The 13,405-nt window shown below is 37.2% G+C and overlaps 2 protein-coding genes across 4 annotated transcripts; one reads left to right on the top strand and one right to left on the bottom strand.

Moving 5' to 3' along the window:
* The first annotated feature begins 2,944 nt into the window (after window positions 1–2,944).
* Window positions 2,945–8,500, top strand: LOC121811041 (auxin response factor 6-like). Of its 2 annotated transcripts, none has more exons than XM_042211801.1 (15): window positions 2,945–3,662; window positions 3,750–3,838; window positions 4,305–4,417; window positions 4,501–4,599; window positions 4,688–4,744; window positions 4,853–5,008; window positions 5,101–5,185; window positions 5,442–5,532; window positions 5,615–5,779; window positions 5,853–5,975; window positions 6,055–6,130; window positions 6,242–6,389; window positions 6,505–7,592; window positions 7,746–7,936; window positions 8,038–8,500. In XM_042211801.1, the coding sequence occupies exons 2-15, from the start codon at window positions 3,799–3,801 to the stop codon at window positions 8,240–8,242; spliced, it is 2,637 nt and encodes an 878-aa protein (XP_042067735.1). In that variant the 5' UTR covers window positions 2,945–3,662; window positions 3,750–3,798; the 3' UTR covers window positions 8,243–8,500. The 2 variants fall into 2 exon arrangements, with proteins under 2 accessions (XP_042067735.1, XP_042067734.1); XM_042211800.1 differs by having other exon boundaries at window positions 4,850–5,008.
* Window positions 8,501–8,581: 81 nt separating this feature from the next.
* Window positions 8,582–11,744, bottom strand: LOC121811042. Of its 2 annotated transcripts, none has more exons than XM_042211803.1 (6): window positions 11,522–11,744; window positions 11,055–11,220; window positions 10,232–10,756; window positions 9,263–9,710; window positions 9,095–9,176; window positions 8,582–9,004 (listed from the first exon to the last, which is right to left on the bottom strand). In XM_042211803.1, the coding sequence occupies exons 1-6, from the start codon at window positions 11,549–11,551 to the stop codon at window positions 8,801–8,803; spliced, it is 1,455 nt and encodes a 484-aa protein (XP_042067737.1). In that variant the 5' UTR covers window positions 11,552–11,744; the 3' UTR covers window positions 8,582–8,800. The 2 variants fall into 2 exon arrangements, with proteins under 2 accessions (XP_042067737.1, XP_042067738.1); XM_042211804.1 differs by having other exon boundaries at window positions 9,263–9,707; window positions 11,522–11,743.
* Window positions 11,745–13,405: the final 1,661 nt, after the last annotated feature.

The raw sequence follows: 13,405 nt of genomic DNA, 5'->3' as shown, positions 1-13,405 counted from the left end.
TAAAGTATGAGAAAAAATAAAGTAGAGAGTGATATTTTTATTTTAAAAAATGTGTCATTTAGAATGAGACATCCCAAAATAAAAAATGGGCCACTTAAAGTGGAACAAATGCAGTAAAAAAAATAAGGTTTATAAGGGTTGAAGCCCATTGACCTGTTACTTTGCGTCAACTAGTGCATGTGAGTCATTCGTATTTGTTAATATTTAAAAACCAAGCTCTAATGAAAGAATATATATGTGAATATCTCAGCAAGCCCCCTCAGATGTTAGTCCTTTGTATTTGTCAATATCTAAAAACCAAATGTAGATGTTAATATTTCAACACACATCCTTATATGCAACTCATTCTTATTTGTTTATTTGAGCATGATCATCCATGCCCCATCACCTCGACCAGCACGTTCAGCTCGAGCATGACGTCCACTCTAATACTATGTTAACTTTTACAGTGTTATATACAATTTCATTCATTGTTGTTTTGAAACGTAAAAGCGAGAGAAAATAAATCCTAGTGAGATCTCACTTCAAAATTAATTGGTGATTTGAGGAGTGACTCGCTAAATATTAAATATATTGATATCATGTTATTCTATACTTTTAAAGCTTGACGACGTACATAAAAGTATGTCAATACGTTGGCCTAAAATATAACTCCCTTCGCTTCAGGGAAGATGACCCATTTATGGGACGGCACATGATTTTATGCATTCTTATTTTTAAAAAGTTTAAATAGAGAGAGAAAAGGTTATTTGATATTTTAAAATAGGAAATATGAATAAAGTAAAAGAGAGAAGATTATTGGAAGTTTTAAAATTTTAGAAATGAATATAGAAAGAGAACAAAATAAAGTAAAATAGAGAAAATATTGTTATATATTTTAATTATTTCCTAAATAAATTAGTAGTCATCTTTATTGGGACGGATAAAGAAAGATGGAACATTTTCGATGGGTACCTATTTTTAAGAAAAAACCCAAAGTATAATCTAATCAACAACGACGAATATCCACTTTTATTAAGTGTGGCATGCTGGAATAAATACGATCGTAACTAAACTTAATTAAGCACTACATAAAGATAAAATAAAATTGTGGGGTTGGATAATTTAATTGGCATCATTAGTCGTTAGGTAGTTCATGGATGGACCTGGCTACATTAACTGATTGATAGCCCCCTAAATCTAAAGAGGTTTAATCCCATAAAATCTCTACCCATTAAACAGAGCATGTGTTTCATTTATGGTAGGATGAGAAAAAATTTTCATTTCCACTAGTTGCTTGAATTTAGTAATAACATATTCGATCCCTTCGTCCATGATTAATTTATGGTCATAGATCACACATTTAATTATAGTAATTTATTTTGTTCACATTTTATTATAAAACTAATTTATAAAAATAGGATGCATATTTGATATTCCACAAACTTTTTTTTCACAATTTCTATTATATTTACTAAAATCCGAGCCGAGTCAACTTAAACAATTAATGAATAAATTCAAATTTTACGCAACTCTTACAAGTTTTGTACCTTTTCATTTTATAGTGGGATTGAGTTACTCTCATATGCTCCTGCATGAACTCTCACGAGTAATAAATTTCATGCAATAGTAGTTAGCATGAGTAGCTAGTAACTATCAAATTACAATGTAACTATCAAATTCTGAGGATGTAATAGTCTCTTCACTTTAATTTGTCAATTTTCATGGAGTATGTTTTAGAGTATCCACAAAGTAAGTCTCCTTTATCTCATTTCTTATTTAATAAATAACCCTCACAATTCATTATCCCTTCACTTAATTACTACTATTCGTGGGTTTTCCTCTTTAATTTATGTAGTGTACTAACAACCATTCGCATTTCGTTTAGCTAAGTGGTGCACGCCCCTTAAATATCCTTACAATGCATTCCTTGTGTGTCACTACGAAATAAGCTAGAGCATCCATGTTATCCGTTATTGATGCTTTATATAGAGTAAGTCATTATGTATAACTTATAAATTGAAGCATTTAATTTTAACACGTGGTTTGAAAAAATGATACTACTAATAAATAGTTACAGTGGAGAGAAAGTAAAGTAACAGATAACTTTTATCATTTGGAGTCCCATTTGAGTTCGGCATGAGTTTTAAGAAATATAAAGGAAAGTAGGTGAGAAAAGATTGTGCAAATGTGAGACCCATTTTTATATACTCTTAGTTTTATAGTAATAGAATGTGAATGAAATGAGTTAGTGGAAAGTGATGTGTACATACCATTTATAGTAAAGGTGAATCGGGACTCCTAATGGCAGACAGACTAAAATGGTAGACCTAATTAGGATTGACTTATTATTTTAAATGTATAGTTTCAGTAAGAATATTTTCAAATCGAAAATTTATGGTTAATCGTTGATTTTGGCACAAAACCAATACTAACCATAAAAATTGACAAAACTGGGGAAAAATCGATAAAAATAAGCTAAAATAATAAAATTTTAATAAAATACAGTTTGAAACTGAAACGATCAAATGTTTGTTAGGATTCATTTTCTGTGCGTTGGAAACCAACTATTCCTGAACCGACTACACCCTTGCATGATCATCCAACCATGCAGTGTGACAAAATATCCTCGAATTGAAAGTCACATACAACTGATAATGACTCAATTCACTGCGATTTAAATGACTATATATATAATAATTATAAATTGACAAAAGAGAAATAATTAAGAAAATAAAGGGTGGGCTGGCAGTGGGCCTTTACTGACAGCAATTTCAGCAGATCTCAGTCTTAATCTGAGAAGGCCCACTTGGAATTGGAATTTACGAATTAATTTAATTTAAAAATTTTGAAGATGGGGAAAAGCGCAAAAAGGTTAAAAAAGTAATTCCCATGTTCAAAAGATCTAATTATTACATGGTCCACTCTTCTCTTCTCTTCTCTTCTCTTCTCCTCTCTCTCTCTCTCTCTCTCTCTCTCTCGCTCGCTCAATTATAAATGACATCTGAAGAATTGGAAAAGGTGATATTGAATATTGACTGATTGGAGCAGAGGGGAAGGAAGGAGTGAGAAACCCATATATACACACACAGAGAATCGCAGTCGCACTATACTACTTCTTTCCTCCAACTCAGTGGCTCTGCTTAATTTGCAGATAGGAGTATCTCAGTTTTCGCCATTTCCACACTTACCGAAGCATTGTTAGTATACAAAATACGCGCATGCAACGGTGGAGTTTGATTTAGTCCTTGTTTGGAAATCTGCGCCTTCGAATACAACACAAGACTCTTTTTTTTTTGTTTGCGTTGGTTGAGGGAAAAAAGGTTGAATTTTGCTGAGGGTTTTGGGAACGTTGGTGTGCTGCTTTCTTCGGAGTTTTTTTTAGCATGAGATGTTGAGATCTGAGGAGGATTTGAAAGTTTGTTTGTTTTTTTGAGCTAGAGATGGTGTTTCTCAATTGCATTTTCTCTGATTGAGGAGAAAAAAAATCAGGAACTGATTGGGCTGAGTTTTGGTGGAAACTTTTTCAATTTGGCCTTACTTTCTTCATGAAATAAGGCTTAATTTGTTGATATCGATGAATTGGAGGAGTGAGGGGGTAGAAAATTGAGTTTTGAAATTTTGGAGGGTGAAATTCGGAGGATTAAAGTACTGGTGTTATGCTATTTGGGGGTGGAGAGGAGGTAACTGGAAGCTGGATTTTTTTTGAGTTTTGGGAAATATTAGGGATTTATTTTGTTTATGATTTGTTTGGATTTTGCTATTTGCAGTTACTGCTGTTTATTGTGCTTCTTCAACTGTATTGTTTGAATCTTCATCATGAAACTCTCTGCTTGCTTGAATCAGCAGTCTCCTGAAGGTGAGATTTCCCTTTCTTCCCTTTTGTTTTATGCATTGATGGCTTGAGGCTGCTCAACTGTGAGATTTTGACACATATTTATTGGAGAAAGTTGATGTGGAATCTTGATTTGTTTTATGCTTTTCTATGTTTAAAATTGAATAAAAATAATAATTATTCAAGTCTGCAAAATCTGCAAAAGAAGAACTTGATTCTCTTTCTTGAATTTTCTCTTCTTTCCTTGTTTTTCTGGGTGATGAGGTTTTCTGGGAGTGTGAATATTTTGCCTTTCCCTTTTTCATGAATATTTTCATGGCCCTTTTTTAACATTTTCCTTTTCCTTTGTGTTATATGTATGCATTATTGATTGATCGAATTATATACTGTTGTTGATTCCTCATCTGTTTTTGAGTATGATGATTTTTCTTAAATTTGTGTTGATTCTGACTGTTCTTGATTACTGATGATTTTTCTCGAATTCGATCAGGAGAGAAGAGCTGCCTAAATTCTGAACTTTGGCATGCCTGTGCTGGCCCTCTCGTTTCTCTCCCGTCTCTCGGAAGTCATGTGGTGTATTTTCCGCAGGGCCACAGCGAGCAGGTATTCGTCTCACACTACATTTATTTCATCATGAACATAGTTTGTGAATCAAAAGCTCATAGTTCTTAACGCGTGCTGCATAGGTTGCTGTGTCCACGAACAAGGAAGTCGATGCTCAGATGCCCAATTACCAAAGTTTACCTGCACAGCTTGTTTGCCAGCTTCATAACGTGACCATGCATGTAAGTCATCTCGCGTCTGGAAATTTTATCACATCTCCGTTACTCGTGTGTGCTAGTTCATGAAGCTCATGTTTATGTTATTAACCAGGCCGACATAGAGACGGACGAGGTGTATGCACAGATGACCTTGCAGCCGCTGAATGCAGTATGTCACTTATCTTATTGTGGATTCCTTAAATCTTAGTCTTTGTCCTTGTGATAAAACTGCAAATTTTGCTTCATCTTTGTTGATTTTTGTGATCTTTTGCAGCAGGAACAGAAAGAGGTTTCCTTTCTTCCAGCAGACATGGGTGTAGCCAGTAAACAGCCGACGAATTACTTCTGCAAAACTTTGACAGCTAGTGACACAAGTACTCACGGTGGCTTCTCAGTTCCGCGTAGGGCAGCTGAAAAAGTGTTCCCACCATTGGTAAAAAAATGTTTTTGAAATTTAAAAACAAGTCTTTTTTATCTTTTTTGTTGTCTGGCATTTATAGTTATGCAATCAATATCTGTTTACAGGATTTTTCACAGCAACCTCCGGCACAAGAGTTGATTGCCAGGGATCTTCATAACAACGAGTGGAAATTCAGGCATATATTTCGAGGTAAGTTCTCGACTATACAAAAATGTAGATGGGGAAAGATTGTAATATCTTCAGATTGCACATTTTTATCAACGCCTAATTATTTATGGCCTTTACTGGTTGGTCACTTTGGTCTATTAGCATAGTCGTTACATCTGGTTTTATAATTAGAATTTTAATTGATGTTTGTGTCATAAAATGTATGCTTATGCCATGGATTTTTCTTTTCAATAATTTTCAACAATTTGATGTTAAAATCCTTTTATCACTATCTCAGGTCAGCCAAAGAGGCATCTGCTAACAACTGGTTGGAGTGTTTTTGTGAGTGCTAAAAGACTTGTTGCTGGTGATTCGGTTCTTTTCATATGGTATGCACTTCATTTCTCTAGAATCTGGTAACATAATTCTACTGCGGCGAGGTCTGACTTGGTTTGTTTATGCTTTAATCAGGAACGAGAAGAATCAGCTGCTTCTTGGCATTCGGCGTGCTAACCGCCCACAAACAGTGATGCCTTCGTCAGTTTTATCTAGTGATAGCATGCATCTAGGTCTGCTTGCTGCTGCTGCTCATGCAGCTGCAACAAATAGCCGTTTCACGATATTCTATAATCCCAGGTATGTTGCTACCTCAAGATAAATGCCTGCTCGATATTCTAACGACATTCTGCTGACACCGATTTTGATTCAGGGCAAGTCCCTCTGAATTTGTTATACCTCTGGCTAAATACATAAAAGCAGTGCATCATACGCGAGTGTCTGTGGGGATGCGCTTCAGGATGCTGTTTGAAACAGAAGAATCTAGTGTTCGTCGGTATGTTTTGATGCTTTTACGCTGAGAAATGCTTTTTCGACATGTTTTTGCGTTGGTACTGAGATGTTTATGGTTCCAGCTATATGGGCACAATAACTGGCATAAGCGACTCAGATCCTGTCAGGTGGCCGAATTCACATTGGCGATCAGTTAAGGTAAGCTACACCTTCTCAGCTTCCTGCAACTTGTGTATGACTTCATGGATGGATACACATTGATCGTATTCACCACTGCCTGCTTAATTAGATGATTTCTGATCAATAAAGGTTGGCTGGGACGAATCAACAGCTGGAGAGAGGCAGCCGAGAGTTTCACTTTGGGAAATCGAACCTCTAACCACATTCCCTATGTATCCATCACCGTTTCCTCTAAGACTGAAGCGGCCATGGCCGTCAGGTCTCCCCTCCTACGCAGGTAGAATCCCACTTCCATACTTGACTGGATGTATTCGAGCTCTATCTGTATAGTCATCTCTCACACATGCGTGCCTGATCGTATTTCTAAAATCCGCATTGTTTGTTGTATCTAGGGATGAAGATTGATGACATGGGGTTAAATCCCTCCCTCATGTGGCTTCGTGGAGACGGAGGAATGCAAGCCCTGAACCAAGGGATGGGGGTCTCACCTTGGATGCAGCCGAGGTTTGACGCATCGATGCTTGGCTTGCAAAACGATATTTATCATGCTATGGCAGCTGCAGCTATGCAGGATATGAGGGTTATGGACCCTTCCAAACAAATTCTTTCCTCGATTATGCAATTCCAGCAGCCCCAATCCATCGGCAGCAGATCTGCAGGCTATATGCAGCAGCCTCTGTCCTCTGCTCCGTTTGTTCAAAGCCTTCAAGGAATTCAGTCTCAGGCAATGTCGCAGTCTCAAGCAAATCTCCTCCAACAAAATTCGTTCAACGAAGCACAGATCCACCAGCAGCAGCATCAGCACAGTAATCAGACGCAGCAAGTTGTTGATCCACAGCTATCACAGTTGTCATCAAATTCTCAAGTGCAGTCTCAGACGATGCACTCGATGTCTTCCATGCAGCAGTGCTTTCCAGAGTCGAATGTGAAACCGGTCGGCAATATGAGCTCTCCTCTGCACAGCCTGTTGAGTTCGGTCACCCAGGAGGAGGCCTCCAACCTCCTCAACGTGTCAAGGTCGAACAACTTGCTATCTTCGAGTGGTTGGCCGACAAAACGGGTTGCTCTAGATCCTCTTTCCAGTGGTATCCCCTCGCAGACTATCTCACCGCAGGCTGATCAGTTAGGACTCTTAAACTCAAATGCAACCAGCAATCCTGTTTCTTTGCCTCCATTTCCCAGTAGAGATTGCTTGATGGAGCAAGAAGCGAATAACGATCCCCACAACCACTTTCTCTTTGGAGTGAACATAGATTCCTCCTCTCTTCTCATGCCGAATGGATTGTCAAACCTGAAAGCAGTCAGTGAGCCTGATAACGCGGCCATGACCTTCGCCTCTTCCAGCTACATGACTAGCTCCGGTGCTGATTACTCACTCAATCCTACAGTGACTTCAAGCAGTTTCATTGATGACTCGGGTTTTCTGATATCTAATGACAATGGTGGGCATAATGATCCGTCCGATAGAACCTTTGTTAAGGTAATTTGCTCGAAAAATATTTGGGGATAATTTTCTTAGATATGTCTAATCCTTCAAAAACTCGGCTCTATGCATTATGAATCTAATCTATCACCCAAAGTAAATACCCATTTACGAGTCGGCATCTGATTTGTGTTTGTGAATATTCCACAGGTTCACAAAACTGGGTCGTTCGGAAGGTCACTCGACATCACCAAATTTAGCAGTTATTCGGAGCTGCGCAGTGAGCTCGCTCAGATGTTTGGCCTTGAAGGCGAATTGGAAGATCCGTTGAGATCAGGCTGGCAGCTTGTATTTGTGGACCGTGAAAACGATGTCCTTCTTCTCGGGGACGACCCCTGGCAGTAAGTTCTCTCACCATTTCTCACTCACATTCTTGACAGAATATGCAAATGTATATATCTTCTGTTGCCTCGAAGGCACTCTGATTTTTCTACTATTTCAGGGAGTTCGTAAACAGCGTATGGTGCATCAAGATCCTGTCGCCACAAGAGGTGCAGGAAATGGGGAAACTAGGACTGGAGCTTCTAAACTCCATCCCCCTACAAAGGTTGCCTGTCCAAAACGGCGGCTGTGATAGTTATGGAAGCCGGCAGGAGGGTAGGAACATGAGCACCGTTATACCGTCTGTCGGAAGTCTTGATTTCTGAATTCTGAGCCAGTTGTATTAATAGTTGCAATCTGTCTGTAATATTAGCTTTATCTGAATCTGGTAGCCATGAGATTTTCTTTCTAACTTGAAAAGATTTTATAATAGAAGCTATAATACTGTAAGTATCTCATAGTTCATCCTCCTCTGTTCTCTTCCCATGTTCTGGTCTAGTATTAGTTGATCATGAAATAGCACTAGTTTTGATTGTCTATCACTTCAAAAAAACTCAGTTTAGCCCTATTTTGTTTGCTTCTCATGTCTTGTGTACACTTTTTTTTGACAAGCCAATTTAGTCTTTTTAATTTGACTCAACTTGATAGGAAACTTGTATGGAGTATAACCAAAAATGGCAGATATTTTACATCAAAACTATACATGGTGTGAATGAGGACATGTATAGCTGCAAAGACTTGCAGTTCAATCTAAAAGCTTCAAATTGTTGACTGAAAAAAGATATATGGTGGAAAGCAAACCACAATGGTGATTCTCACATGGAGAAACTTATTCCCACAGGAGTGTGTTTTCCTGCGTATTTTGCTGAGGACGTCCTGCTCGGTTATGACCAACCACAGCAGATGAAGGTGGAAGAAGGGATACGGCCCGTGTCGCGTATGTATTCTGCCTGCAACGCAGTTTTTTCAGCCTGTCGGTTTTTCCTAGCTTCAGCTAATGCTCTTTTCTCCTCCGATTTTCGTCTTGCCATTGCTACCTTCTTCACCATCTTTGCTTGAGCCTGCGCTTTCATTTGCTCGATTTGGGCCTGATTATCGATTTTTTTATCAGTTTTCCTTTTGATGCTAGACAGTGAATTCTTATGGATTTCATTGATAAGGAGATGAGATGCCTTTACCTCTATCTGCTTCATTTCCGCATCAAACCTTGCTTTCTGCTGACTCTCCCATGCCTGAATTCTTATTTCTTCGCGTTTATATCTGAAATCAGATTCAAGAAAGTTGAAAGCTGCAACTGATAACAACACCGGTATTTCAACTACAAAACAAAAGCTTGGAGAATGAACCTGGCACCATGCTTAGCTTCCTCAGCTTCTTCCCAGGCAGCTGCGCGCTTTGTATACTGAGTCGGTGTAAGCTCATCATTGTCTGTAGCTTCATTCCCAGAATCCCTATTATCAGTCTCGTCTTTGCTTGCCCAAGCAGCAATATTCATCTTACCGAGTTGAACGCCCAAGGCCACAATCTCCCTTCTCGTTTTAAGCTTTTGCTCTTGCTCGGACAATTCCTTCTTAGCATGTTCGGCCAAGTTCTGAGTTGAATTGCTGATGGAATGTTCCGTTGGTGTGGGTGCTTGTTCCCCTCTCCGAGGAGTAGAAGGTATGGAAGACATTGGGCTGCGAATTGGGGTTGTTGGACTTACCGGTGTAGTACTCCTTGACGGCTCTTGGCTCGGAACAGGAGTCATTTCTGTTCCCATGTCTCTCATCGATACTGATCGTATGGCAGGATCTGCTGGCATCAAAAGAAGCCAATAAGCAAAGCAATTTCACAAAGTTGCAAACCATTGTTCTCTTTCTTAGCTACACATTATATTCATTCATTCCCTGACAAGATCAAGATAGCAGCAGCAGCGACAGAATCATTGGAGTAAAATAATTAATCAGTTTCCCGATTAAGGAGAGATTCAAGCAAGTACGACTTTCTTGTAGTAGTATAACTTTTCGAGTAATAAAGATCCATATTTCAAAACAAATCAACCAAATTTCCAGTCTAATGAGATAGTTACTCATAAGTAAATGTCTAAATCTAACAAATTACATAGTTAGTCAAACCTTGAAATTTGAAAAGCTTGGCAAAGTTGTATCTATAACTGACAAATATTGCAGGGGAAGAGAAACATCGACACTTCTTTCTTTCTAAGTTTTCATTATCTTCATGAAAAAGCAATAGAGGTTCAAGCTGATGAAGTCAAAAAGCATGAAAACAAAAACACCCATTCAAAATATACAATAGAGTTGCAGCACCATATTCACCTGTTGTTTCGTCTGTTACACTCTTGGTGCAAGGCATATTTGAATCATCCATCAATGCGAATTTCCCCTGCGAAGCAGGTTGGCAAAAATCAACACGCTTCACCGATGGCTCTGGCACAACTCTCACCATTTTCGCAGCTGGTTGTCTGTTCACCTGATTTTGGATGTTGGCCTTCTTTGAGATATTGGATTGCACATTTTTCTTGTTCATAATCCACTTCTCTGCATCGTTCCATTTCGAAGACATTGGCCTCGAGAACGATCTTGTTATGGAATGGTGCAGCGACCTCTCCCCTTTATGGAACTCAAAGCTCGAGGTGCTATCATAATCAAGATTTTCATCCTCACACATTCTAATGGGGTGGACAGAACTGGAATTACCAGTATCTCCCTTGGAAAGAAGCTGCATTCTAAAACGACTAGCATCACCATTATCCTTTGCTCCGAGCTCCTTCGACTGCAATGAATTCCCATCGCCTTTGCTAGCTCCATCAGACTTAACTTGTGAAACCTCTAAATTCAATGCTGCAAAAAGAAAACAGGATGCAGGCCTAAAATCAGCAAAAGGGCTTTTCACAGTTAGAGCACTAAAACTGCGGCTTCACTCAAAGAAACAAATAACTTCACCCAAGTCTTTCCCCATTGAAAAACTTAAAACCAATTTAACCATCCCAATAGAAACAGTTCAAAGCAGGCAAAAGCTACTAGGCCCACTAGTACTAATTCAATGATATCTAAGGACTAAAGATAACTAATAAATGCAACCTACCAATAAAAAACAGAGTAAGTGAAGGCAAAAAGGTAAGGGGGAAAAACATCAAACCTTCCTCTCCAAAATCCCCATTTTCGGCTGCCAACAAGCTGTCCTTGGCAAACTCTGAATCTCCCATTCTAGCAGGAGATGTTCTTGAGGAAATACTGTTTGATCTCTTTTGATGGTGTGACCCCATAAGCTCCATCCTCAGTTTACTCGGAGATAAAATAGCAGTCTGCAACAACACCCAAAAAAAAAATTAAATGAAAAACGTATCCAAATTGAGAGGCTTCACACACCCCACTTTAGAAAACTTGGAAAAGATCAAAAATTTACTTTAACCCCATTTAAATGATCTCATTTCATTCAACCTCAATTTTCTTTAAGCGTGATTTTCTCTGAAGCCATTAATCAAGCAATTGGCGTGCTGGGATCACAAAACATCCAATTTGAAATATATCGATGACGAAACAACAATTCCTGGAAAAAGGAGGAGAAATGCATGTATGCAGAGAGAAGAGAAAAGATTGGAATACCTGAACTTTGTGTATCCTATCGTACTCCATTAGATTCTGTCTATGCTTTTTCGCTTTCTACTGTTATACTCACAGGCGCAGATACGTATATAAGAAAACCGTGAAGAGACGTGTAGAGAGAGAGAGGAGAGGGTGAGCTAGCCAAGACGAAGCCAGCCAATACACGATTTTTGGTCAGAGCTTGCTAATCTGATGCCTTATTTAGAGAAAGAGAGAGGGTTGGAATGATTTATTTAAAAAAAATACTCTTTCAATTCCTCATTAATTGTCTCGTTTTTTATTCTTTCTTATCTCTATTAATTATCTAATTTTATTTTACTATATTTGATAAATAGAAATATACATTTCACTACTTTTTTTCTTTCAATTTTTTAAGACATCTCCAATTATATAGTAGGAGTATCAAATTTCATTTCTTTTAAAAAACTTTTTCAATCATATTGCAAATTCAAACTCATTTTTTCATTTTTATACGGACAAAACCAAATATGGGGCTATTAACAAAATTTTGTGAGACATATACTAAAATAATGGTATAAAATTTACAACATAAAATTTACAACAGTAAAAAATGAGATAATTAATGGAGATAAGAGGGGATAATAATTTGATAAATTACTAGATAAATCAGGAAGTCAAATTCTAATATATTCCACACTTTTCCAAAATTGAATAATGGACTATAAATATTGTAATTTTTGCAATCATCTCATTATCTTGTTTTTCATTGAAATACATGATGATTTTGCTATCCATTTTGAGCATGCCACTCACCACATAAACATGTATCACTATAATGATGTGAATTGACATTCCTAACGTAGTAGCCATAGCATAGGGTTATCACAGTATTATGTATTTTGTTGGAAATTAAACAATTTAATAATTGTGAAAAGTACAGTCTTCGCGATTTAAAATTCAGTTTTTGAAATGTGTGGAAAATACCAAAATTTTCATCTTTTGCAATTTATTTGATAATTTATCCTAATATTTTCTATAAAGTGAGAAGTTTATGTAATTCACAAACATCTACAATGTGTCCTTATGAGGGAGAAGAATATTTATGAGATTGATAATATTGAAATATTGGTTGGTGCATAAATGGTATGTAGTGGTAATATATTCTTGAGACTAAATCACTCAATTTATTTCAAGGACATTTTTTCGAAATACTAATAATGCCCTAATCTATGCATTTCCTGATTTCCACTTCACAAATTTTGTCTTTGGCAATTATGATGATTACACTTGTGGGATAATGGGTCCGTTTAACTTTTGTCACTCCTGATATCATTGTTGGCTTTAAAATGTCGTGTAGAAGTATACCGTATTGTAGTAATTGAAAAGGTATATGAAAATCATACCAACTTACCCACTTAATTTCAAAATTTAAATTAGTAGACTTTAAAAATGAATTTCATGTGTTTCGTAGATTATACACAAGTAGTATTATTTCATCCGTTCACAAAAATAGAAACAAATTTTTTTGTTTATATGTGCGTATGAAATTTATCACATTCCATGTAGAGCAATACGATTTACATTTCACAATATTCACCCCACAATTTGAATTGAAGTGAATGATGAGTTGGTTCAAAACTGAATGGCGGGAGAGAGAGGTGATAATGGTTGTGCATGGAATGCATAGAGTTGTTGGGATTCTGATTATTTTTTATTTTATTTTTTACTTATTACAGAAGTTATGTTATGTACATTTATTCAGTCTATTATTCCGGCCTATTTTTAATTTAAATAACACCACCTGTCTCAGTAGTAGTATGAGTATAATTCTAGCTATCATTAGCATAACGAATTATTATCATCCATTTTGAAGAGTAATTACATATTTCATGCAAAATATTTTACCTTTGTTTCAATTTAGTA

This window comes from Salvia splendens, chromosome 7, assembly GCF_004379255.2.
Source record: "Salvia splendens isolate huo1 chromosome 7, SspV2, whole genome shotgun sequence".
NCBI lineage: Eukaryota > Viridiplantae > Streptophyta > Magnoliopsida > Lamiales > Lamiaceae > Salvia > Salvia splendens.
This window is presented reverse-complemented; position numbering and strand designations above follow the sequence as displayed.